Below are 26,730 nucleotides of genomic sequence, written 5' to 3' on the forward strand. Positions count from 1 at the left end.
CTGGGTGGGATAAGTTGCCACATAGCAAAACAGATCAAGATACAATGTTATTTAAAACAGTAGGGGTGCAAGAAAATATTGATAAAATTCAATATCACAATATTTATTTTTCTCAATAGTATATCAATATTCAACAGCACAAAATATTTTCAAAAATAAATATTTGTTCAATGTTTTGGCTTTCGAATCATATCTTAACATTATGGTTCTTGGTTTTTGTTTAATATGTATCCAATATATATGTATATAATTTACAATTATATTCTCCGCCGTTAAAGTAACATTGCAATCCTGCGAGATCCCGGTCATGACTGTGAACGAGAGGATACAGTCGACTCCAGCAGCTGTTAAAGCTGATTTTTGGACATATTTTTGTTTTAAAACAAATTAAAGCAGTTACGACTTCGTCAAGAGTTATCTGGTCTGTGAATTTCTGTTCTGTATCTTTAGACTCAGATTGTATCATCTGTTCTTTCTCTTTATTTCTCTTTGTTCTTGCTCTTATTTTATTTTTATTTATTTTTTATGAAAAATTGCTGTGTTTGCTGTGGCTAATTGGAAAAAAAACAATTTCCCAAGGAGACCTCCTGAGGGATCAATAAAGTTCTACCTTCCTACCTACCTTTTGCAACTAAAGAGTCAACTACTCAAGACAACACTAAAAATATATCCTTGTTCCTATAGTATCGCAATATATTGTATGGTTGCCCCTTGAATCGTGATATGTATCTTGTCAAAACACACCCCTATAAACACAGTTGCTTCAGCATCAATAGGTTTTGGGTTGTTTTCACGAGGGCCATAATTGTGTGGCATCTAGTTTGAACAAAGCCTCCAGGAACAGAATCTATTTTTGCCCATTAATTTCACGAACCAAAGTCATCTGTTATCTGGAGTTTGTCATAAGGTTTCAGCTCGTTCTTTTGAGAGTCATTATCAAGATCACACTCGAGTGCGATAACAACATATTTTAAGGTCAGACCGGTGAGCTGTGACAGGGTAATGTTCGACCCATTAGCTCATAAAAGCAGCCACAGAAGCCAGTCTGCAACAGGGAAAGTGGGTGAGTATTGGGAGGAGGAGATCCTCAACAGCCTCCGGGTGTTTCTGGCTGCAGCTGTTCGCAGCGGTGAACCAGTGTGAGGCGAAAGCCCTGGCGAGTGCTGCCCCCCGCTGGTTGCTCTGGGTCACTGCAGACGTGCAGACTGACGCAAAGTCAATAGCAACTGCATTATAAAGGGTCAAATGTTCCAACGGGTGTTATTATTGTGTCTCTCGCCATTTGACATGGATCTCGTTTGGAAGCTATAACACACTAGGAGCAACAACCGTGTCTGGTTCACACCTGGTCACAGAATCATTAGCTAATTGACTTTTGACTTCATACACTAATGCACTTTAAAGCCGGCAGACACTTTTTAAGCACCATTGGTTACATGGGCTTAACGCATTATAGCAGGGGTTGTTATTTTTTTGGCAATTTTGGGACTGGACTGATGTAATTGATTTAGGTCAGCGATCATTTTTAGCTTTTTTCACTGTGATTTAAACACATTTATGAAATTCCCTCATATGACACACAAGTTAAACAACTTAAAATTTAACTAGTACTTAAACACACCCGTGGTTCGGCCTGCATGTTTTACACTTGAGTGAGTACTTTATATATAAGAGGCAATAACTGTGTAATTAAAACATAATGTGTTTCATCTATATTAAAATTCCAGTTTAAAAATAAGTCACGTACCTTAAACTTTCCCATTAAAAAAAAACGAATGTTGACATTTTCTTCAAGAACAAAATAAGTATTTAATTTAATTAAACATATTAGCAGCAACTTTATAATTTCTTAATACAAATGAACAGGTAAGTTACTTATGAAAACATTGAAGACACATTAAGATAGTGGTTTTCATTCAGGTTTATTCAAAACTAAAAAAAATGTTTCCCAAAGCTGGAAATACAGTGGTGTTGAAGGTAAAGTGTTCTTTGAGGCACACAGGTGCTGATCTTTGCTAACAGTGATTCTACCAGTAGTTTTTTAAATACAATAACACGTAAATCGTTGAGAAAAGAAAATACAATCTTCATTCATAACAAAGAGCCACAAACTCATTAGTTTCGACAGAGATAAGGCTGACAAAGAAGGTTTTTGGTATTTAAATAGAAGGCAACACAAAAGATGAGGCACTTTCTAATGAGTGTTTCACTCGTTCATACTGTTCGTTTTATCAGTGAAATGCTTAAGCATTTCATGGTATCATATGATAGGTTGCAAACAGAAATGATTGACACGCCTAATAATTTGGATCAACGAAATATTGACGCTACAGTAACGATTGAAGCTGTTAATATTTAGGGTCTTTGAAAAAAATAATTAAAAGCACAACATGAATTAACATGTTGTTCACAAAGAAAGATGCTGTTTCAAGAAGCTTCATGTGCCTCTGAATATCTGACACTTGAAATCAAGGCTCTGCCTGATGACATAGTGTTTCCACCACCAAGATAACTTGGTACATTGAAAAAGATGAAAATATTTTTTCAAAAACAGTATTAGTGGAGACTCCCAGTAGTCTACATAAAAAAAGTATTTCCATTAAATATAAAAAAAGACATTCTATAAAAGAGTTTTCAAATGTTGGAAAGGCCGCAGACGAGAGATTTAAATGCCTGTCGTGACACGACCAGTGAGTTCAAATGCATTGAAACGGCGCAGAAGCAGAACAGCAAAGAGGAAGCGATTTTCAAAGTGGGATTAACACCGTTCCAAAAAGTGCTAGTTTTAGTCCGATAATCCGTATTATTTGTCTCCCGTCTCCAGGTGTTGCATCATGCATCCATGAAAAGTACGGCTCACTGACTGAGTTTTACCAAATGAATAATGCCATCATTTAACACTTAGAAGTTAAAAAACTCCTTAACTTGAACAAATGCAGTTTTTTTTGGCACACAAACAACATAATGAAGGTTAGTACTGAAAAATGATTTAAACTGGGAGAAACACTTCACTTTGGACTTTCTAAAGTGTTCTGTAAGCTCGGAGAAGTGGCTGAGTTTGCAATGTAAGAAACTAATTACTACTTTTCCAGTGCGTTATAATGACAACCCTCAGGATGCAATCAGATCCTGTGTTGAATTGTCCTACGTGAATTCAAGAGGAAAGGGAGGGAAAAAAGCAATTAGCTATTTGAGAAGGGAAAGCTGTGATGAAGTTACCTTCTTAACCCCTCACACACAGTGTCTCACACACACACACACACACTCGTGAATATCTTCTTTCCCTTTAGTAAGGCTCTGCCTTGAGATTGCGATACAGACAGCATGTAAACACCATCCCCACGATCTGGAAGGGGAATCAAAGTAGGTTTAAATAAACTGGAATTTCACGTTGGTTTCTTCTTTGCTTACCTGTACACAGGCGATCCCAATCCCCACAGCTCCGATGATCTTTAGATGGTCCAGGATGAATTTCTCCAGCTTGGAGATGCAGCCGCCCTAAATGACAAACAAACCGTGACGTCAGTTAATGTCATTATTATCATCTTTAGCAGCTGATCTGTTGCCACATTCAATGCACTTAACATGGCACATGACACATGTGGCTGGACACAGAAACCATCTTGTGAAATGTTTGTGCAGAGATGTGCCATTGTTCTATTGATAACAGAATAAATAATCCAATTATATATATATATATATATATATATATATATATATATACATATAATTACATGTTTCAAGATCCATATCATCCAAATCATTTTTAAATGAACCTTTTTTCTGCTTCAGTTTTTAAATGACTTAAAGACACTAAACACACTCACATATTTATAATGGGATCATACTCTTCGCTGATAACACACAAGAAATAATTCCATGTCAATAATTATAAATAAGTGAAAAGAATTGAGAAGTCTTTGTGCTACATTAAACGTAGCTGTTCCTTTTTTGTTTCGTTTTGGCCTTCTTTGTATATAACAAAAATATAAGAAAGAGGGAAAAAAAGTTAAGTTCCAACTCTCCTGACTCAACTTCCTCTCAAAAAGCAGTTAGTCTCTCATCATGATAATGTTTTGAAGTTATTACTTTGTAAAGTTCTCCACCGCCTGAAATCTGAGCGAACGAGAGGTTACGAGGACAGAGTCCATCATGACGTAAAAGTGCCCTGCTTTGTTTATAAAACGAGTCCCTTGGAGGTGGAGACTTCTGGGATTGATGACACGCGACGACACACTTCTATGCTTGACCAATCACAGCAGAGTGGGTGTGGTTATGGTAAAGTTTTCATCTCTAGAAAAAGCGTTTTCAGTGGGTGGAACTTAATATTAAAATGAAAAGAGAGTTTTGTACAAACAGATACATGCTGATGATACAATAGAGGTCGAAGACACACTTAAATCAACACATCAGTTGCCCTTTAAGAAAAAGAATGTGATGAAAAAACAACACAACTGCAGACAAATGATTCTACGAGGTCAAATGTGTTCAGGTCTTATTTCTCAAAGACACACACACTCTCTCTCTTATCTTCGGCTCACCTCGACCTTGTAGATGTTGGACGGATGGTCTCTACGGCCGCAGAGTTCAGTTTGTGTCTTACAGCAACTGTCTGGCACGAGCCTGCCGTCTGCATCCCTGGAGCGGATCCACACGCTCTCGGCCCAGTCGGACGAACTGTTACTTCCACAGCACTTGAACTGGCGAAAAACACACAAATTAAGACATTTAGGAGAGCATGAAAACATGGTTCGGTCGTCATTAAGATCATTCTCAAGACAGAACAGAAAGCGAAAATACATTTATTTAACACATAATTGCCTGAATGTGAAGAGGACACATGGAAAAGCTGCAATCATTTAGCATCTTCTCAGTGCCGGAGGTTAATGAACCAAGGCTTTTCTCTAGTGGCAGCGCACTTGATATAGTCAATTACTACTTTTACAAGCAGATCAGCACTGAATATTAGACAGCTTTTATAGCTTTATAATCATTTAATAAATGTGGAATTATCCCATGGGAAAAACCACGTCAACGTACCTCGTTCTGCAGTTTGTCCACTGCACTGGTGACATGTTCATGTGTGCTCTGTTTGTACTTCATGGTCATCGTCTCTTTCAGGTTTTGCTTCAGCTCCTCATTCAGCTGCTCACAGGTAAACATTTGCATATCAAAACATTGTAAAAAAAAGAAAAAAGAAAAGGATAAGGCACATTTTGTAGAAAAACAACGGTCAGAATTTAGTCGGTGAATAGTTGTGAATGGCAACAACCATGACTGGAGTGTCGCAGGTAGAAGAAAATCTGCCTTTAAAGAATAGAGGTAAAAATGCTCAGTAGAGGAGCAAGATGTCTGCTGGGCTCTGTTTCTATGGCAACAAGCCAGCTGGAAATCCATTGTAAATCAAAGCGTGACAGAGATATCAAGGAAATAAATGAGGAAGAAAAGATTAGAGACGGTCGCCGATAATAAAGAGGAGAGGCAGGGAAGAGGAAACAAGTCAAGTGGAAAAATTTGGAACCTGTTGACAGTTTGGGAAAGCAAAATGACACCTGACAAGGCCTAACACTAAAATATATATAGCACACCATTTTATGTCAATTAATATTATTAGTATTTTTATTATTTAGATGTCTGCTGCTTTGGTGTGAAGCTGAAGACTATTGAGGAAACACTTAAACATGATATCCTTGTATTTCTAGTTGACAATGTATGTACTTTGTGTCTGTTATTGATTTTATCAGACAAAATTCTGCCTCATAAATTCATTCAAAAGACACCCTATAAGGATCATCGATAAGGTGGAGTTGTGATTTACAGTAGTAAAGTCTTGAGGACGGACGGTTCCTAATTTGGATTGTCCCCCAATTGTTCAAGGCAGTTAATTGGGAAACTCTAGGGGTCCACTAATGAGAAGTCGATTACCTGTTGATAGTAGATGTAGGCCAAGACTCCTGCCAGGATCTCCAGCAGGAAAATAAAAAGCAACAAGGCGAAGTACTGGAAACACACAAGGAAATGGTTGCTATGAAAAACAGACCAAATACAGTAAAACAGTTCAAGCTTTTGAATGAAAAAAGCTCTGAAAGTCATTACTCCCATGGAGTATTCTATTATCTTTGCGCTCGCAGATGTCACACAGCCTCAGACGGTGAAGTGCGGCGGGCCTGACAGACGCCCTGATGCTGCCTGTTGAGACTGAGGCGGCTGATTTACCGACTGCAGCGACTCCAGAAGCCTGACATGATCCTTGACAAACCCGCGCACACACTGAAACACTCGTTTAATGTCTGAGTCGTGTTTCATCTCTCGTGCGAGTTCAACACGTGAAAGACATCGTGACTCAACAGGTTTTTTGTTTTAAGGACTAGCAAAGGTACCACCACTGTGATATATCCACAGTTCATTGTCAACAACACCTGCTCTCCTTACAGCCTCCTACTATAAACATCCAGTGTACATTAACAGAGAACAACAGCCGTGGAGCAAACACATTGGTATTCATTACATGTGCCACTGTGCTTCTATTTTAGGGCTCTATTAGAGGTGTGCGGCTGCCTTTCCAATTACTGACAAAGTTCACAGTCAAGCTGAAGGTGACTTTAATCAGACACTTGACTATTGGATATGTGTCTGAGTTTGAAGGGACTTACTCCGCAAACCTTTGGCTCCGAGTTAAACTCTTATTACGTTGAACTGAGCACAAACTCTCCCATGACGCCTCACTTTTTAAAAATAGAAAGCAACCTCTGTCACAATAAAAACAAACATGAATTATTCACTAACCTTTCATTAAATTGTTGAGGTACATTTCATGGTAATTTACAACAAATAAAAGGGTAAATGATGACATTTCAAATTACAGCTGTGATAATCTACATCTACTGAGACATTATTATTGACCTTTATTTAAAATGATGTTGTTTTTGGGGGATGTGTTGCCAAAACTATTTTCACCTGCTTAAGAAGCTTTTAAAGGATGTGATCCAAAACATAGTTCTACCGTAGTTTGAGTCACATTGTTGAATAACAAGTACCATAGACTACATTAAAGCAGCAACACGTATACATTAAAATATTCTTTCTGGCTCCCCCGAGTGTCAGAACAGTGTAACTGTTACAGAGGTAAATCTAGAGTATAGAATCTAGAGAGATAGACTTTATTAATCCCTCTGAATATCTCCCTCAGGAATTAAAACGAGAAAATGGCTCTGGTTGTTTGTTTTTGTAATCTTCCTGTAATCTTTAAAAAGTCTCTAAGTACTTCATATGAAAACGCTGAATTTGATATTCACGTAACACATACAGACTCTCCAGGAGTGTCGTCCAAAGTTATGGTTGTTCTAAATTTAACAGATAATTACAGATAATGTGAGAAAATAAGTTGTTACTTATTCAAGTATATGGTCATTTAGTCTCCCTAAATTGTTCTGCTTGTTTGTGCATGAACCAATATTACATATTAATAATTAAATTTAAATTAAAAATCACCAAATTACAAAATTTGTATTCCTTGCCATAAACCAAGCTCATTTTATTAGAAAGAATATCATGATAATTGTGCAGTTAGTTAAAGTTTCAGCAAAACTTCACTAACACAGTCTGGAATCCTGAGTAACTACACAAGCTCTCTTTGTTTGAAAACTCTCACTGCACCCTTTCTCCAGAGGGGATTTTTATATTATCTCAGTTTTCCTCTTTCATGATCCTCCCTTCTGAAAATCTGTGAAAAAAATTTGACTCAGTATATTTGACCTATTTCAAAGACAACAGTAAGGGGATTATTTTCAACCTATTTTCATTACTCACAGCTTCGATGTTCTAGAGAGGGGGTGTAAAACTCAATCACAGGGGCCAAAATAATTTAACCATCTATGTTGCAGCCAAACAAAATGTATATTTACCAAATTGTCTGTAACAATAAGTATGGCGATATTATTTTTATCAAGTTCCTTTCCTTTAACATAAGATTTACTGTTATTGGAAGTCTTTTGACACATCTTTTTCTGTACGGAGCAAACGGTTAAATATTGTTTGAAAACAACTACAATTACATACTGTTAAAAGTTGTTGTTGTTTTTCTTCATTTTCTTGTGTATTTTTCGAATGGACTGATCATTTCCTGAAGTGTTGGAAAGTCATCCCAAAAGTCAAGACTGATTACAACTTTATATTAAAAATCAAGGTGTGTTGCAGTCGCAGTGATTTGAACAGATCAGCTCTTTTTGTAACTAGAACCTGTGACCTTTAGAATACAAGACTGTAAGGACTGAAATGCTTGTGTCCTCCCAGGCGGTACCAGGTACTCGGGAGCCCATACAGGAAAGCAATCAATCTGCCCTGCACCGCCCCGCCTGATGTTTGCCCTCTTTAACAATGTTGATACCATCTCTCCGTCCAGACAAGTTCATTCTTTCACACTGATTCATTGCTCTAATCTAAACTCTTCAGGACACACCGAGCATTAAAAAGTGCCCACAGACGGTGAATATAAATGATGAGACTAGGCTTCATTTTGTGCAGAACTGTCTTTTATGAGTATGAGAAGTTTGACTGTCCAAGCATCTAACCACAATATATTTCAATTAAATTGTAAGTAAGTAAGTAAGTAAGTAAGTAAGTAAGTAAGTAATATTTATTTATATAGCGCTTTTCAAGACCAGGGTCACAAAGCGCTTAGACAATCAAAACAATACTCAAAAAAGTACATACTTTAAAGATCAAGATAATACTGAGAACAACACAGGAGTTCGAGAAATTCAAGGAAAAGCCTGAACAAATAGAAACGTCTTAAGATGTTTCTTAAAGGAGTCAGTAGACTCCATCAAGCGCAAAGAGAGAGGAAGATCGTTCCAAAGCTTAGGAGCAACAGCCTGAAAAGATTTCTCTCCTCTGGTCCTGAGCCGTGTGCGTGGAACCATAAGTAGATTCTGATCCACAGACCTCAGAGCCCGAGCTGGGGTGTAAGGCTGGATCAGATCAGTAAATTGTGCAAAAATATTGCCTAAAGAATAATATCTAAATAAGACTCAATCGGGAGATGCAATAGAATATTTTTTTTAATGCTTAAACATTCTATTGAATAATCATTTACAATATGATTATAATAATCATTGTAAATTTCAGAATTTTACAACTATTTACACAAATGTACCATCATTCTTACAGTAGTTCCACATTTCAGTTTTGATTTTGTCTCTTTGCTCTTATTTTGTTTGCTATGTTGTGTGTTTTTATTTTATTTTCTTTCTTCTTTTGATTGGTGTTCCAAGTGCAGAGCTGGCGGTGACGCTGAATTTGAGCAGGTTGTATACAGCACATGCTGTTAATATTCACATGTTGATGTTGATCGTAGCCGCAATGAAGTTCAACTACATGCTGCCAGAAACGTGGCTTGTATTAGTGGAACTGTTACATTAGAACTATGGGGGGTGCAGCGGCTTTTTTGTTAAATGACTGTAATCATTTAATTGCTATTTAGCACAAAGTTATGTGAGGACATGCGGGGGACTCCCATCAGAGTCTGCAAAAATTAAAGCCGAAAGATTATCGCAGAAGAATTAAAATACGCAATTGTGAAGGTTATAATACACACGGCAGACTTCTCGAATCCCGCTGTGCCTGATGTAGCTTTAGTAGTACACGAGTCCTGTAATACGTCTCCACTCTGACACGATCTCTTACCACTCGCAGCAGCCTCCTCTGCTCCTTGAAGGTGGCGCAGCAGCCCAGCACGCCTGTTACCATGACGATGGCTCCAGCCAGAATCAGAATGTAGGCTGAGGCAGCATACGTCTTGGAGGAGAGCAGGCTGATGTAGTCGCTCTTTTCCACCAAGGTCCAGACACCCACTGCCATCACGACGCCCCCTGCCAGCTAAGAAATGAACGTTAGTTAATATGGGCGCCTGTCTCACAATGTATTGATCTATTTAAGTAAATGTAACTCACTCAGATTCCTCCGTATTCCTCATTTTAATATAGTTTGACACTTCATTATTTTCATTATTTACTTACTTACTTACTTGTTAAATCTTAAAATAATGTTTATAAAAGATGCAACCAATTGTATGTGTGACATCTAGTGTTCAAACATGGAAATTGCATTAACAATTAGGCTTTTACTTCGATAAGGAAACGTGATTAACATATATACTAAACAAATATTTACCCTATAATATATTGTAAAAAGCTCTTTAGGTTTCATTATTCCTAAAAAAAAGGGTTGCAAATAATTTTTATATATAGCAACAAAATGAGGCAAACTTAAAAAATGTATTTGAATAAACTATGACTAGTCTATAATAAAATAATAAGGATGTAATTTAAATGAATAGTCACCAAAATTGGGGTCACTATGTCACTATTTATCTCATCACGATTCTGTTGCAATCGTTTTTTTTGTGTAAAAGAAACAAGTTTTAAAAATACTACTGTAACACCAGTATTTTTTTCAATGGATAAAGGATATTACGAAATTGATTTGATTTAAGGGGGAGAGTCGATTAAATTGTCTTCAAGCGACCTCTAGTGGTAGAAAATCATATCTTTTGTGATATTTTGAAGGTGTTTTTGAGGTTTACAAATGAGGTATTATTCGACTACACCTATAGAGATGACAAACTGAAATTAAAACAAGTATGTTTTAAGGACGGTATAAATGTAACTTTTTTAAGACATAAATGTACTTTCTTGAAGATAAAAAATCAATACCGAATAAGTTATATTTACTATAAATTTAAAGCAAGTCCAATTGCTGCTGCTTCGGTCACACTGATGACTTTTGTTCCAGATAAAAGGGCTTCTTTCTGAAAGTCTTTACAGTGGAACATTTTTGGAGTCTGAGAACACAATCTTGCTGCTGGCGAACTATGCAACTTGGCTTCTATGCAGGGAACTGGAATAGCTTCAGACAGTTAATCTTTCTTAAAGATAAAACCCCATGTGTTTGAAAGATCCCAAAAAAGAGACAATGAAATGTCTGGCCACATAAAAAGGAACATTTGTTTACGGGAATGTGAGGGGGAGAAGTGATGTCAAAAAGAAAAACACTGCTATCATCATTATTGTATTAACGTTTGAGAGTTCATCCTGTCAGACCAGCTTCTATTGTAACATCCTGAGTTTTAAATATCAAAAATGTTGATCCAACTTTTAGTTTATTCTAGTCAAACTAGATGTTTCATTAAAGAAGCTAAGCTTGCATTGTCAATGTAAAATTGGAGTATGATATCAGTATAGTGACTAGTGAATCTAAATAGTGGCTGCCCTTTGCATTCATTATACTAGACTGACAGCTTTCAAAAACACCGACATGATCTGAAGCTCTACAAGCAGTTCTATCCGAAACTCACCCAGAAGAGAAAGTTGAAGGTGAACAAAAGATATTTCAGGCAAATTGTTCCACATGCTTCCTTCTTTTCTTCGTGTGCCCCCATCCTGCAAGAGACAGAACACCCACACATCACTTAAGAGATAAACAAGTAGACAAATGATAGAGTAGACTTGGCTTTTATGGGATGTGCCCATAAAATAACTGTTACACAAATTGACAACAGTGGTGTGGACAACCAGTCTTAAGAAAAAGGACTGATATTTAATACAAACAAAAATAATTAATCAAATTAAACATGTGTCTATATCAAATACCATATAACAATCATTTCATCCATTAATATTTTTTTATTGAATAACTGAAAAATGTTAACTTAAATCTATTGTCATAAAAGTGTCTTGGTTGAAAACTGGGTTTCCACACAAATTAAGTGTCACATTTAAAACAGCATATCCTAATAAAAATGTATCACAAAACATATGTAATTACTTTGTAATGCTAATTAAAGGAGCACATGCTGCAGTGTCATCTAAACTCAAAAAGCTACCGTATCTTGGCATTGACTGGAGGTGCATTACGTTGATGAGAAGTTAGTGTGCTGATGCCGACAGCGTAGGAAACATAAGGTCAGCAGCTGAGACTGAATTGCCATGAGTCAGGAGCAAGTCACTACAAGTGAATGTGGGACTGTGACACAGACATGACAACATGCAAGCGCTAACATTCTCTTCATCATCATGTTTGCCTCACAGTTCACCAAGCCTTAAGTCAAAGAAAAGCCGAGTAAAAGCAGTTATACTCATAATTTAAACAGCGCGTGCTGTGAATTATATAAGACCCAAAATATTTTAACCATAAGTTTTCAAATATTTGGAGAATTCTATCATAGCAGATTGATTTTCTCTTGCTTAGTTTGATATGTTTAATTTCACAAGCACATAAAAACCACACCATTTTCTCTGCTCACTTGAGAGTCGAGTACAGACTTGTTCTCCAGCTGCTTCATTATTTAAACTTTCTTTATCAAATGTATCACTGTCAGTTTAAAATTGAGTCCGTCTGTTGACCATCTGCTACACAAGACTGACGTTTGACTGTTAATTTAACTCAAACAAAGTTTAATTAGAAGCGCTCTGCTCGGGAAGACACAGCTGAGTAAATAAAGATGACTGACGCAGTGTGTTTCGTTTATGTGTTGCTGGACGGTTCTTAAATTAAACAATTCAGTTATATTTTAGACATAAAAATGTCCCAAATAAACTGAACCGTCTTCTTCCCTTTATTGCATTTGTATTATTTTATGCTGTTATGTCACCACAAAAAGTTCCTGTGTTGCAACACTAAAAAATAAAAGTTTCAGAGCCCAGTTATGATTCTGATTCTAAAGAACAGTCACTAGTTAATGTGTTTATCTTCTCACTGCAGTAGATTTTAAACCATGGTATTACATGTAATTACTTTATCTACATCTGATGTTTATAAAAATGTGTCGACTTGTTTCTTTTACAAAAGAAATAACACGACAAAACATGTGGGAAAAAATGTTAAGAAATGTCTAGCCAGTTATTATGACTAAGATAAATGAACACGAAACAAGCCATCACTGGATCTATGAGCTTCAGTTTACTTGGAAAATGTTTTTGATTGCAGGTTTTGAAACAAAAAAAATCCAAGCTGTTAAAACTGTGCCACAATAGTTATAATTATAGAGTTAAGCGACTAAGTATTTATCCTCTCCCAGATAAATCGACATTGATCCAACTAAATGTGATAATCATTGGTACATTCAACTGCTAGACAGAAAAAGAAACAACAAGTTCAAACACAGATTTACACAATTCCATATTGGTTGCCTAGTTACAATGAGAAAAATGTTACAATGCATTTAGTTTACTTGTTCATAAATATTCAAGGGAATCATTTGCCAGTATTATATCTATTAAGAAATGTAAGACTTGGACACATTTTTAAATCTAAAAACGGTAACAACTTTATGTGATATATCAATCGTCCTTTTTTGTTTTAGTCAGCATCGTTTTTGTAGAAAGATGCTGTCAGTGTCATTACTGAGCATACTGAGACAGCACACATAAGGTATATATATATATATATATATAAATATATTTGTGTAGATGTCAGCCTCTCACACTGAAATTAAATGTGCTGGGTGTAGCTCATCTCAATTACATCCAAAAATAGGATACATTCCAGCTCATTCCTCTTTATATTAAGATAGTATTGCCAAGCAAAGTCTCTATCATTCCTGCAGCTCAAATTCTGTTTCTCCTTTCCTCCAGTGTAAACAAAATCTTTATCATTCACTGCTTTAAGAGCCATTTATTCTCTGTGCTATGACAATTGTAAGCATTTTACAATAATTCATAATATATTGGAAAATATGTGATTTTGCCAGCGTTTTTGTCTTAAAAAACGAAACTTTAGTCCATAAATTATACATAACAGTAATAGTGTGTAATAAGATATTTACTACACACACGATTCGGAGAGTTTAAGTCTTTATGTACTTTGTTAGAAAAACAAATAGGACATTATAACAGGTTGTTAGGTGATGCTCTGTTTACATCGTGTTGTGATTTCAGCTAAAGCTACATCTGTACAGCTAACGAAGCTAGCTCACGAAGTTATGAACTACATATCTGTTCTGATAAATACAGCGGAATGTACGTTTGTTTAATAGTGATGGTGGGGAAACTATCAAATTCATACCAAAAAACAGAGAATAACTTGGATTTTTAACGCATTTAGCTGTGAGGAAAAGCAAAGTAATACCACTCGAGCTAAGAGGTTCGTCATAAAGCACTTCCTGTTTCATCTTACCTGGTGAGTCTTCGTCGTCAGAAAACCTGGACACGAAATTGGATTAAATCTATAAAATGGTGGGATTTTTATTTAAAGTCTAACTTTCTACGGACATGGAGTCCCGGGACGATCCTGGGAATGTGCGCAGGGCAGAGAAATGAGTCATTCGTCCGTGTTGAGACGGAGGCTGTGGAGACTCCACCCAGTCACTGTTTTGTCTGCCCAGAGGCCACTCATTCTCCAGTCATCCAGGGTGTGTGTGTCCACTGGCCTTCACCAGCACTAACAAAAAAAACGCAATGTATGTACAGTTGCGAAAATAAAATCGTAAATTCTCTGCGACAATTCTGTACACAAAATTAAATATGGTTGTTTTTATGGCTTCTCTCAGCTTCTGCCACTAGAGAGCGCCAAAGCCATGAGGCAACTGTTTACCACAACATCTTTAAAACTCAATTGTCAACATAGTAACGTTTGCCATCAACTTAACTTGATGTCTTAGTTGTATGGATTGTTTCTGCGTTACTAGGAATTCAAAACATCTGGGTGATATTTAAAAGGCAACAATATCAAGTATAATCTCCATAGAAGCAATCGCTTTATAATAATATTAATAATAATCTCTATCTAATCTCTTTATATAGCGCCTTTCCAGACCAGGGTCACAAAGCGCTTTGACAGCCATTCACACATACTGATGGGAGTAGGCTGCACACCTGCACAGTAAACAATGTCTTAAAGCTCAATTTTTAAAATTCCTCTTTTTATAGCTTTCATTTAATTGTTATTTTTCCAATTTTGGCGCATCTGTATAACAAACTTTTTTAGCATTTATATTGAATACACCGGTAGATTTAACTGTTCTATTGTTGTGTTATCAGTTTTATCTTGCCCTTTAAAGTATATACTTTATTGAATATTGTTTTGATTGTTAAAGCGCTTTCTGACCCTGGTCTGGAATAGCGCTATATAAATAAAAATTACTTACTTACTTACTTACTTATTATTGTTATCCTGTTAAATTTAAAGAAATGGTTGTTTTGTAACTTTATTTTGATTGATTGAACGTTATTTTAATATAAAAATCACATTATCTCCTTCATATTAAATGAATAGAGCTGTTTTTCTTACTGCTCTCCTGGATAGTTGGTGGGACAGCTTGGACGAATGATAAGGCGTTCAGCCTGTGAGTGGATGCTCTTAATCCATGTCACACCTGTCAGGACTGTGCCAGGATATAAATACACCTCCTCAGTGTGCGTTGGCAGCAATGAGAAATCCATCTGGTGTCACATAGGAAGGAGCATTATACTAACAACCTCGATTCCCTCAAAGATATCTGAGTATAAAAGGTAAATGGTTTACTCCTTAACTTGTGGTGTCAGTGTTGTTTGTTAATCTTGTCGGTTATGTTGTCACTTGTATTTTCGTCGTTATATTGAAGTTAAAAAGTGTATTGAATACATAATATCATTGCCAGCGTTGTAAGCAAAACATAGGAATTCTTTGTGGTGCCCTTTACGTATATTTTGGATTTAAATGGACAATAACAGGGATTCAAGCATTTGTGGTTTAAGGATGTTAAGGGAGTGATTGAATAATAAACATATTCTTCAATGTGTTTTGAAAATACAACAAGCTGTAGCTTTAAATGTATTGTTTCAGGAAGCGTACTTTCTTCATTGTGTTTACAGGATGTTTAACCAGCATCATCACTCTCTGTTCTTCTTTAGGGCCTGAGGTGAACCGGACCCAGATTCAGGACTAATTACTGCTCAACTGAAAACAAACTCCTGTGCAAACCATTTTTCATCTCCTGTGGAATTATAACCATGAACTGGGACAATATTACATGAAAATATATTTGGAGAGGTTCAGTAACAATGGCCAGTTCCAGGAGAAGCAAAGCAGACGGCGGAACCAGTTGAGCATCAGATTCATGTAGCGTGTGCGTGAGTGCGGTGCAGCCTTGGATCCTTCGTGGAACCACAATCCGGCTGGGGGCCATGCCTTCCCCCCTGAGTCCCTGCAGACCAGAAACTACCTGCTGGTGCTGGTAGTTCAGCTCAGCTTGCTTTCTCTCGACCTGTTTGTCAACTCGTTCAGTGAGCTGCTGAGAGATGAACCCGCCAGACAGTTGGTTCTGTTCGTGTGAGTACTCAATATATTTGGAACTTGTCTCCACAGATGATTCATGTTCTTTAATATTTCTTTGTTTGGCAGCATGCAGGACCTTGCTATCCTGTTTAACGTGATCATTATCCTGCTGATGCTGTTCAACACCTATGTGTTCCAAGTCGGCCTGGTTGCCATATTGCTGGAAAGATTTAGAGCTTTGCTAATGCTCTCTGCTCTCTATTTGACCTCCAGTATCGTGCTCCACTCCTGGTTTATGGTACGTACACAAATCAACATATTTCTTTCAATGTGTGAAAGTGACTTTGTTATAAATACTCATCAAAATGTCCTGGATAAACAACATCAGTTTGCAAGTATAAGTCAAGTATCAATTTTTTTTTTTTTTTTTAAATAATTGCTGTATTGCTGTGGCTAATTGGAATTTTTTTTAAATCCCGAAAGAGACCTCCTGAGGGATCAATAAAGTTCTACCTAATTGATGAATTTATTTTTTGTCTTTCCAGAATCTGCGATGGCTCAATCCAAATGGATTTATATGGACGGATAGCCTCAAAGTATTGTTTCTTGTTCAAAGAGCAGGTAATGTACATTCACAAAGTTTTATTATTTATTAATAAATAACAGTAAAAAAGTCTGCTCCAAATAATCTGAACATTAGAGGTAACAAATCATCATTGGTCTTCATAATCAATAGGCCTAATACTATATTTTGAAGTAAATTATAATTGTATATTTAGTTTTTTCCCCTTTTTTAATGAAACTTTTTAGGATAGATACATTTTTTTAAGGGTACAGATCACATTTTCCTTAGAACAAAGCTAACATTATTGCAAAAATGTACATTTAAGAAACCCTCCTTCCACTGTTTTAGGTCAAATATTAGCTTTCATACTTAACATTTGTGATAATTCTCTTGCTGATAGATTAGTTATCTTTATCCTTGCTATTTAGGGGGCAAACTGTTTAAAATATAATCACACTTTTCTTTTTTAAATAAGGACTATTTACTACTTAATATACATTTGAGAAGTTGTTGTTTTATTTGGCAAAAGTTGTGTGTAAGTTGATTGATAGGTCAAAGTAATAGTCTACCCCCCACAAGACTTACATTTTGTTATTGCTCTGAATCTAATAATCTTTGGTCTTTCTTCTCAGCGTCTGTGTGGTACTACTACCTCTACAAGAGGACCGCAGAGTACCTCGGTGACCCACGACTCTATGAAGACTCGTCATGGTTGCGAGAGGTTTTCGCCCGCTCAAGACAGTGAACTCACTGATGGGCGAGTCATTAACAAGTGTGTTAAACACACACACATTTCCCATATACTTGATTAAGTTTTTTATTTTATTTTGAGCAGCTGGTAGTGAAGATATTTGAACAAGACGGCAAAATGGATTTATGTGTTTCTTGAGACTCTTTTCCTTTTTAGAGGACTGTGCCAAAATGTTGAGGCTTTAATTCAGATTGTTGTTTGCAGTAAATATGACAATTTTAGATCTTAACTCATTTTGAACTCAATACATTACCTTTTTCTAATTATTTGTCGACCCCGGGATAAAGCGGTTGTCAATGAATGAATGAATGAATGTTGTTGCTTTGAATTTGTCTACAAAACTTTTATTAAACTCACTTGATATGTCATTTTGTTTATTTGTCGTCTATGCTAATTAAAGTAACCGACATAATTTATTCCATTAAGTTCCACAAAACATGAATACCTTCTGAAATAATGCGAAGAGGATCAGCAAATGGACTCAAATAATAAAATGCTAATACATTTGTGTAATAATCATATATTGCTCACTCAACATAATTATTTTCAACCATGGGAAGAATTCAATTAGTATGTTAATTTATAGTCTATATCTAATATAGTTAGTCTCCACTTGTCATCAGTTATTAACAAGGAGACCCAGGGGCAGAAGACAATAATAATGCAGAGCAGAGACGTTTACAAAAATGTATAATTTAGTACAAAATACAACAAAAGACTACAGTGTGGGAAAATGTCCACAAGGTGGCGGCAACTCCTCATAGTCCAATCTCTACAATAAATTCGGCACAGAATCCCTATATCAGAAACACAAACAGGGGAATTCCAGACAGAGGGGCAGCAAGACACACAATCCACTGAGGGAAAAACACAAAAGGTAATAAACGCAATCCAAAAAAAAGATTGAGAAACCAGTAACAAAAAACACTGACGATAAACTTCCAGGCATTTCAAAGCCCAAGAACAACAAACAGAAAGTACAACAGAGTGTAAGGGATTTACCAGGTGGATCTGATCAACGTGCTGATGCTGGTCTGCAGAAAATCCAGTGTTAAAATAGGAGAGGCAAGATTGCCAAATTGAGGACTGTCAGGAACCTCCTCTGCCAAATTTCAGCAAAACACAGGGAAGAACTGAAGGTAACTAATAAAATACTTATCAGGGGAGATCGTGACACCACATGTACACATTGTAATTATTTAGCTAACACACATTCATTTTTAAGGGTTAATCATGCTTTGTTTTATACAGACAATAAGTAAACAATCCATGCAAACTGTCATCAAAGAAACATCTAGAGAACAACAGGGGTAACTGAACCAAGTCTAGGTTACTGAGGTATTTCTCTGTAATGCCACCACAACAATTGTTGATTGTCTAATCATTTCAAAAGTGGACCAGAATGCTGTGTTATCATCTGGAATCATTTAAAAGAAAGAAGTGAGTAGAATGACGCCAGCAGGTAAAAACAAGGCATTAATATGGCAAAGACATTTTTTGGAACACGATGAGACTAGTTGGAGTTCTGTAAGTGATAAGTCTTATCTTATCTAATCTAAAATCATCTCATATAAGTGTTTAGTTTTTTGGTAATAAGGTTAATCACAAAATAAGGTCAGGCTGTCGGATGTGAGAGTGTGTGCGTGTGCGCACATGTCTGTGTTGCAAAGAAGTCAAATTGTCCTTTATAATTGCACCAAATTAAAAATGAACAAATATCATGAAGAAGATTATCAACAGGGGTTTGAACATGTATAAATACCTTTATTTTGACAAGAAGAAAAACATATTAAACAAATATACTAAACAACTAAATAAAATTAGTTTACAGAAAAAAAATCATATTCAAAAACAATAAATAAAATGATGAATACTGCATTGGAAAATATCTCGGCTAACCAAGTTTAGAAGTTATTTTGTCTGTGATCAGGACGCTGGCGCCATCTAGTGTAAAAGTCAGGTAATGTTTTCTTCATTTTCTTAACAATAAGGCAATAGTTTGATTTGATTATGTGTCTGTGTTTAAATCTATGCTCATATACTTAACCTGGCGTTAAATGAACGAGACAAATGGCATAAACAGGATATCAAGGCATGTTCATGACGAGGTAGATTTCATGGAGTTATTATTTATATCTGGGGCTCCTGTACAAAAGTAAAGTCAACGACGTGAGGAAAACTATTACCAATTCATTCATCAATGATGGATCTATAAGAGCAGTGAAACTCTCAAACACAGGATGAATGAGTTAAAATAAAAAGCCTGCGGAGTGCAGCAGTTCAATGAGAAGAGTGTGTCTCTTTTCTTTCACCACAGAAGCTGTTTCAATATACAAATTCTAACCACTGCACCTGGTGGTTTCCTCAAAACACAACCCTGTTCTCATATATCTGATGTGTTGAACCAGGTTCTTATGATGAGTCATCGCTTTAATCCAGCTAGAAGGGGAATCCTGGCCTAAAATCCCTCCGGTGGCTCAGGTCTCTTTAAACATTTACAAGTAGAACTATTTTTGTCAGGATTAAAGCTACATATGTATTTAAGAGCAGAAGGAGCGTCAACTCAGTTATGAAAGACCATAAATGTACATGCAGTTTGTCTCCCTCTTCCTTCTGGGAAGAGGCTGCAGAGCATCCAGAGTAAGACCATCAACTGTGGAACATCTTTCCATCAGCGCGACAGACTGTATTATTGCTGTCCCCAGACAACACAGTTATATTGTAATCATGTTTAACGGCTTCAGAACATTTTAAGGAGACATTAGTTTTCTGTCACACAATAATTTCTGGACCCATCCGGTTGGATTGACATCGAGTTCCAGAAAACTTTTCAGCCACTCACTTCTCTGAGCTCCAGCAACAAATTCTTCAAGCGAGATCTGACCTGCAGAGAGAAACATTTGGATGAAGAAGACTCTCAGGGGAAGGATTTGGTCACGACATGTATGAACCTACCATCGTTGTTCACATCGACCTCTTCAAATATTCGAAGGCACACCTCCTCAGACGAAAGATTTACTGTGCCGCTTTCATCAGTCACCGAGCCCTTCTTGATCTTGTAGATGATCTGAAATAAATATAAGCCATTTCATTTTAGGAATTCAGGTTTAGCTAGGAGCTTCAATTTTGGTTTATTAAGTGTATGTACCTGATGAAAATATATTTAAAAAGACTCAAATACAATCCAAACTTAAAGATATTTATTGATCATTGTCTGCTGTTGCCTGGCAATATTTTAAGGGAAATGAACATATATTTCATCATTTCTTCATGTCGGTAATATCTTATAGATATTTTATTATTAAGATGATTTAAATCCAGAGGTTGTTCAATTATTTCTCAAGCAGCTTTTGAGTATTTTTAAAGAGTCTAATTTCAACCTGGTGTTTTGTTGCAGATCTCCGTATTCTCTGAAGATAATAAAAAATATACATTTCATTTAAAGTACCTTTAAATGACACGGACCAAGATTAGTTTCTTTTCTAAATTATTTCAAGACCTTTACTCATATCAATAGATAAATCTGATTTTCATTCTGACCACCGACACACATACACCTGAATACACTTTGATAATAATTTGCACAAGCCCTCCTTCATGCTCTGAAAACCTCCGCAAAGAGACACATGCTTCCTTAAAAAGCTGATCAAACACTTCTATGCAAAAAAGTATATAAATATAGAAACACTTATCCTGAATGGAGCTTGACCGTGTTGCTATTTTACTACTACTTTTATCACCAAATATTGCAATAGATATAAAAGTAAATTATTAGATTTTACATTCAACCGCTCTCAATCAACCATTTCTAACAATTTCTAAGACAGTACATTTTCTTTCACATACCCACTTAAAAACTATTTAATACTCAAATCATTCTGTTCACTTTTGGTTGCTTGTAAGGTGCATCAGGTACAACATAAAAATAGTAAATTGTTATTTAAAAAATACTTATTTCCTTTGTTTACTTTCATATTATTTGGGATACAAGTGTGTATTATTATGGGACGTTAATAATAAATAATAATATCTTAGTTACCAATGCTAAATTGTCATTTAAAAAAATGTATTATGCTCTGGCTAAGTTTGGAAATGTGTTGCTCTAAGTCAGTCTTCAGCAATCCTCAACATTGTACATTCAATTTGAAAATACCTTAACAATTTTCCGCAGTTCACTGTGATCCAGGTGACCGTTGCCATCACTGTCGAACACTTTGAAGGACCAACGAAGCTTATCCTCAAGTCTTCCTCGTAGAACCAGATGCAGAGCAGCTATATACTCTATAAAGTCCATTGTGTTGTCCTGAAATCCAGAGATTACGAAATAACATTAGAAGTAATGAATCAATCTGAGGGGATTTGATTTATGTAAAGATTTAAGAGTTTGAAAAACTTACCTGATTCATATCAAAAGCTCTAAATATGCTCTCCATATACTGCGATTCTGGCGTACCTTTCTTCACCCCGAACATCCTCTGGAACTCATGGAGGTACAATGTTCCACTGGGGCATTCCATGATGAAGAACCTGTAGAGATCTTGAATGGTATCCAAATCCAATTCTTCATCTGATGACTGAATCTCCTGGTTTTGTCCCATGGTCGGCACAATATCAACTTCTACACTAATAGAAAAAATCCATTTGTTTTTTGTCCAAACGTAAACTAAAATCCATATTCCTGGTTTTGCCTTCAGTGTTGCGTTGCGTGTCAACAACTGAGTCCAGAATACTAGGATTTACAACAGTCCACAGCACTGAAGTTATTTTTAGGTGAAGACTTCTGCAAGTTTCTCTGAAGCTATAATCCAGATTCTAATCATATCTTGACCTTTCAGCAACCTATGTCATAAGGGTCGTGAGCTTCTTCCACAAATCCCAAGATTATCAACACTTCTTAGTGAAAACGGACAACCAGCGTGTACAGTATATTCTTGATTTGAAGGATCAGAATTGAACTGTCTCAAGGTACAGGCAGATATTTATTTATAGGTGGTAGTGACAGACAGAAATAAGGGAGATTGAATGTAAATATGATTTTTTTTTATGTATTACATTTTTTGTCTGGTACAATACATCTCTTAAAATGAAATTAAAAGATAAAAACTGTAAATGAAAGTGGTGTGAATTAAACAATGAATGTATTAACTGTTCTAAATAGAAATCATATATTTTACTGAAAAAATTGACCAATTCCCACATTAAAAATGAGTCGCTTATAAGTCACAAAATTTCTATTTCCTTTTTTTTATTTATTTACTTACGAAATATACTTAAATACCCTCCTGATTTTTGAATACCACCCTGTATTGTGTACATCTCTTTTAGTGACATTACAGAAAACTAAAATGTTCTATGACTAATATTTTCTCTGGTTGGTAGTTGTGTCCATTAAGCTTAATCCTATCACCCCGGCACACATAAATAAAATCGATTGCTAATATGCAGATGCTGTCAAACGTTTAGTTTACATGTGATGGTAATTCAGCCTGTGTGAAGTATTTAGAATAACGAGACAGGAGTTGAATAATTATAGTATCAAATGTAATGTATGTTTATTAAATACCTGGAGCAAAATTCAGGAATGTAAGTCTATTTAACTCTCCCAAAGTCATCATTAGGAATGTTTTCCGACTAGTAGGGGACATTTGGTATTACATGTTTGGATAAGATGTTCTTAAAAAAACTGCTGAAATGCAAGTGTGAATATTTTTTAAAAGGGAGGTGATTAAATAGTAACTGAATCATGTATTTTATGTTTTGTTGAATAGTATATATTTATTTTAGTATGGGAGGCTGGTGCAGGTAACAAACATTTCCTTTTTACAGTGTGTGAATAATGTGGAGTTTGTATATTCTCCCTGTGTTGAATTGGTTTACTCCGGTCACTCCGGTTTCCTCCCACAGTCCAAAAACATACAGAGGTTGACCGAGAACTTTGGGGAAAGGGATAAAGCGGTATGAATATAATGAATGAATAAATAATCTTTCAAAAATCAAGGTTTTACACAGCCATAGACTGTATATATATATATATATATATATATATATATATATATATAATCTCAATTAAAAAACAGATCACATTATTGATTCATTACAATAATTACCAAAAATAAAAAATAAAATAAAACAGACCCGGTCATGACTTCAGAGGAAACTTGAGTTTATTCAGTGAATTTGTACGTATCACAATAGATTTCATACATACATTCTTTGGCTAAACAAAAAAGCTTTTGGTTTGTGCTGAATGTATACACACACAGACAACAGGTACATACTCTTCCCAGAAATAATTGGCCAATGGAAGCAATTTAGTTTACTTAACAGTAACAGTCACACTTTCTTAACCCAGATGTGTTTTACTTTGTGAGGAAACATTGATCCGTTAATTTAATTTTGAACTAGCGTTGAGGCCAGCATTTTCACAAATGTCTAATTTGCTTTTGTTCTACCGATAAACTGTAAGATAAATATGATTTACATGATGTTTTTCTCAAGATATCTCAAAAATATGATCTTAATGAATCCACTTGTTTGACTGATGCAGAGGATTTTAGAAGTGTTTTAATAGCATACAAGAATAATGAAAACTTATTTAGATTAATAACCAACTTGAGACATAAAAAGTGGGTTGTTGTTATTTTAATAAAAGATGCAGACGCAGTTGCAGGTTTAACAGAAGCTGCAGATGAAACTAGAATTTGACTGGTTATAGTCGAGATGAGCACAAAACTTTATCTGATGCTATCATGCTTATTAAAACATTTAAGCCCAGATGGTTTGCCTCGTTATTTAACCTTTTCTGTTCAACACGTGTACACGTCATTCATCAGTACCTCAGTGCCACTGAGTCTTTGCTGAAGACAAATTTAGGCACAAAATGAATTGGCTACAACGATGAGGTTTTATAAGTTATTGTTCAACCGGATGTACCTACGTTTACAAATACCTCACAACTGATGCCTATCGAGAAAACACACAGATATACACGTTTAAATACGTTTAAGGAAATGGGTGTGCAAAAGATTGCATCTTTATCCGTGATCTTTGAAGGCCACACGTTTAGAAATGTGCACTTTTCCGCCTCTGCTCCAGGACCCAGTTGGCAGGATTCATGTCCAACTGCAACATGTTCAGCACCCAGGGATCCTGCTGCGCCCCCCGAATGAATTCCTCCAAGTTAATAGTGCCTACATACACAGAAGGGTCTTTCTTAAAACTCAATTTTAAAATGTTATACATATCCTGTTAGATACTCACCGTCTCCATCACTATCAACGGCTTGTAATATACGGTCCACAGTTTCATCAACCGTGAATTGCATCTCAGGATCTTTGTTGGTGGTCTTTAGACGATATATACTCTATAGAGGGAATGAAATGAGTACAATTGTCAATGTTATCAAATAAATCTCAGGTAGTTAAAACTACCTTCACAGCATGAGTATTTCAATAAGAAAAAGTAAGACAAAACTATAGTATAAAATAAATGTTAACCCTGCCTTATGGGTCAAACAGGTATTTATATTTATACTTTTATATACATTCATTCTATGCAATATATGCATGGAATATATGCAACATTTATTTATTCAGTTTATATTATATTGCACTATTTTTAACTTATTAATATTTATAGAATCACCCAATGCTGTGTTTTTTTAAACGGTTGCCAAGCAACAAAATTGCATTGCCAGTTTTCACTGCTGTGTTCTTAAAGAATAAAGAAAGTCAAAAAGGTGGTCAGATTTAAGCTCAGGGACGGAAAGAAGACTCACGTTGATGATGGATCGAAGCTCTGTTCGGTCCACATATCCGCTGTTGTCCTTGTCGTACACTTTAAACGACCATCGCAGTTTGTGCTCCAGGTCTCCTCTGAAGACCAGATTCAACGCTGCCACGAACTCCAGGAAGTCTATCGTGTTGTCCTTAAAGTTAAAGAATAAATGTCACTTTTATCCTCAGGTTTAAAAACTGAAGCTACATTAGAACCTTAAGTAAAAATCTCACCCCGTTGGTGTCAAAAGCCCGAAACATGGACTCAGCATAGTCGGAGGCTTCTCCGGTCGTTTTCACACCAAAGAATCTCTTGAACTCGTGCAGGAACAGAAGACCACTGGGACATTCAGTGACAAACTTTCTGTACATGTCCTGGAGAGCCTTGATGTCAATCTCCTCGGCATTCTCTGTTTGTTGTGCCTGTCCCATGGTGATGGAGCTCCTCAAATCATGGTCTTTAAACAGTATCCTGAGCCAGCAAGTGGTATCTCATGGTTGTTTGTCTTTTCTGGAGGAATCCTTAAGCTCCAGGTACTGTCTGGTGAGAGGTGATTAGTGAAGCTTTAGGATTAGCGTGTTGGTTTATGGTTAGGCATTACTTAAGAGGGGTTTCCTTTGACTGTAAAAGATGGGGATAGGACCGAGGTAGTGAAGCAACATTGACCTTAATTTTGAATTTATACTGAGCAAGTTTATATTAAATTTAGCTCAACCTTTTACCTGAAAAGAAAAGTGATTATGGAGAAAATTCCAGCTACATAAAGGGGCCGAGGGGATTTACGGGGGCACCTAAGGTGTGTTTTTTTTCTTTGCTAAGAGAAACAAGTAGGTCAGAGCTTGACACTTTAGATCAGGCTTTGACGTGAAATGATATCTCAAATCGCTTTTGATTAGATTGTGGGCACCAGAGGGATTAGCTACCAGACCAATCCAGCTGGGACCAGTGTGGAGGTGCACTCAGTGTGTTTAATCCAAGCCTATTTTAAACGTAGTATTCCCTTTGAATGAGGGTGAGAAAAGGTAAGTGGAGGAATGCAAGCCTGGAGTTATTTGCATTATGAAATTAAATCTCATACGGGAAAAAAAACACCCTTGACGTGTCAACTAATTCATAAACTCTCAAATTGATATTTACTCAATCGTGAAGTTACTTTATAAAGTTCTCCGTCTGAAATCTCAGCGAACAAGAGGTTACAAGAGCGGAGCCCATGACAGTAGTCTTCACTCAACAAGCCATCTTTAACACCCTGCTGTGTTTATACAACAAGTCCCTCTGAAGTGGAGAATGATTATGGTAGCTTTTTAAATCCCTTTAATACAATGTAGACTGCATATTCTCCTTCAGACTCCATTTTTGCTTAGGTTGAAGATTTGAGATGAACCTC

At 36.1% G+C, this 26,730-nt stretch overlaps 4 protein-coding genes and 1 pseudogene across 6 annotated transcripts in view; 2 read left to right on the forward strand and 3 right to left on the reverse strand.

Annotated features, from left to right (window-relative positions):
- Positions 1-26,730, forward strand: part of kcna4 (potassium voltage-gated channel, shaker-related subfamily, member 4) — a 149,912-nt gene that overhangs the window by 92,693 nt on the left and 30,489 nt on the right. The window lies entirely within an intron of this gene.
- On the reverse strand, positions 1,904-14,333 carry LOC148077733 (CD151 antigen-like). Its single transcript, XM_087794439.1, has 8 exons — positions 14,173-14,333; positions 11,354-11,438; positions 9,685-9,876; positions 5,926-6,000; positions 5,041-5,145; positions 4,542-4,700; positions 3,412-3,498; positions 1,904-3,346 (listed from the first exon to the last, which is right to left on the reverse strand). Exons 2-8 carry the CDS (start codon positions 11,435-11,437, stop codon positions 3,287-3,289), a joined length of 762 nt encoding a protein of 253 aa, XP_087650565.1. The 5' UTR covers position 11,438; positions 14,173-14,333; the 3' UTR covers positions 1,904-3,286.
- Positions 16,097-17,561, forward strand: LOC148077734 (transmembrane protein 138-like). 2 transcript variants are annotated; one of them, XM_087793419.1, is made up of 4 exons: positions 16,097-16,305; positions 16,378-16,549; positions 16,797-16,872; positions 17,449-17,561. In XM_087793419.1, the coding sequence occupies exons 2-4, from the start codon at positions 16,379-16,381 to the stop codon at positions 17,559-17,561; spliced, it is 360 nt and encodes a 119-aa protein (XP_087649545.1). In that variant the 5' UTR covers positions 16,097-16,305; position 16,378. The 2 variants fall into 2 exon arrangements, with proteins under 2 accessions (XP_087649545.1, XP_087649546.1); XM_087793420.1 differs by lacking the exon at positions 16,097-16,305 and having other exon boundaries at positions 16,358-16,549.
- Positions 20,318-22,165, reverse strand: LOC148077735 (guanylyl cyclase-activating protein 2-like). Its single transcript, XM_087793248.1, has 4 exons — positions 21,965-22,165; positions 21,721-21,870; positions 20,523-20,634; positions 20,318-20,451 (listed from the first exon to the last, which is right to left on the reverse strand). Exons 1-4 carry the CDS (start codon positions 22,163-22,165, stop codon positions 20,318-20,320), a joined length of 597 nt encoding a protein of 198 aa, XP_087649374.1.
- On the reverse strand, positions 24,623-25,795 carry LOC148077736 (guanylyl cyclase-activating protein 2-like; annotated as a pseudogene). Its single transcript, XR_015711428.1, has 4 exons — positions 25,577-25,795; positions 25,234-25,494; positions 24,828-24,930; positions 24,623-24,757 (listed from the first exon to the last, which is right to left on the reverse strand). The product of XR_015711428.1 is annotated as a guanylyl cyclase-activating protein 2-like (transcript).

This window comes from Callionymus lyra, chromosome 6, assembly GCF_982586985.1.
Source record: "Callionymus lyra chromosome 6, fCalLyr1.hap1.1, whole genome shotgun sequence".
Lineage (NCBI taxonomy): Eukaryota > Metazoa > Chordata > Actinopteri > Syngnathiformes > Callionymidae > Callionymus > Callionymus lyra.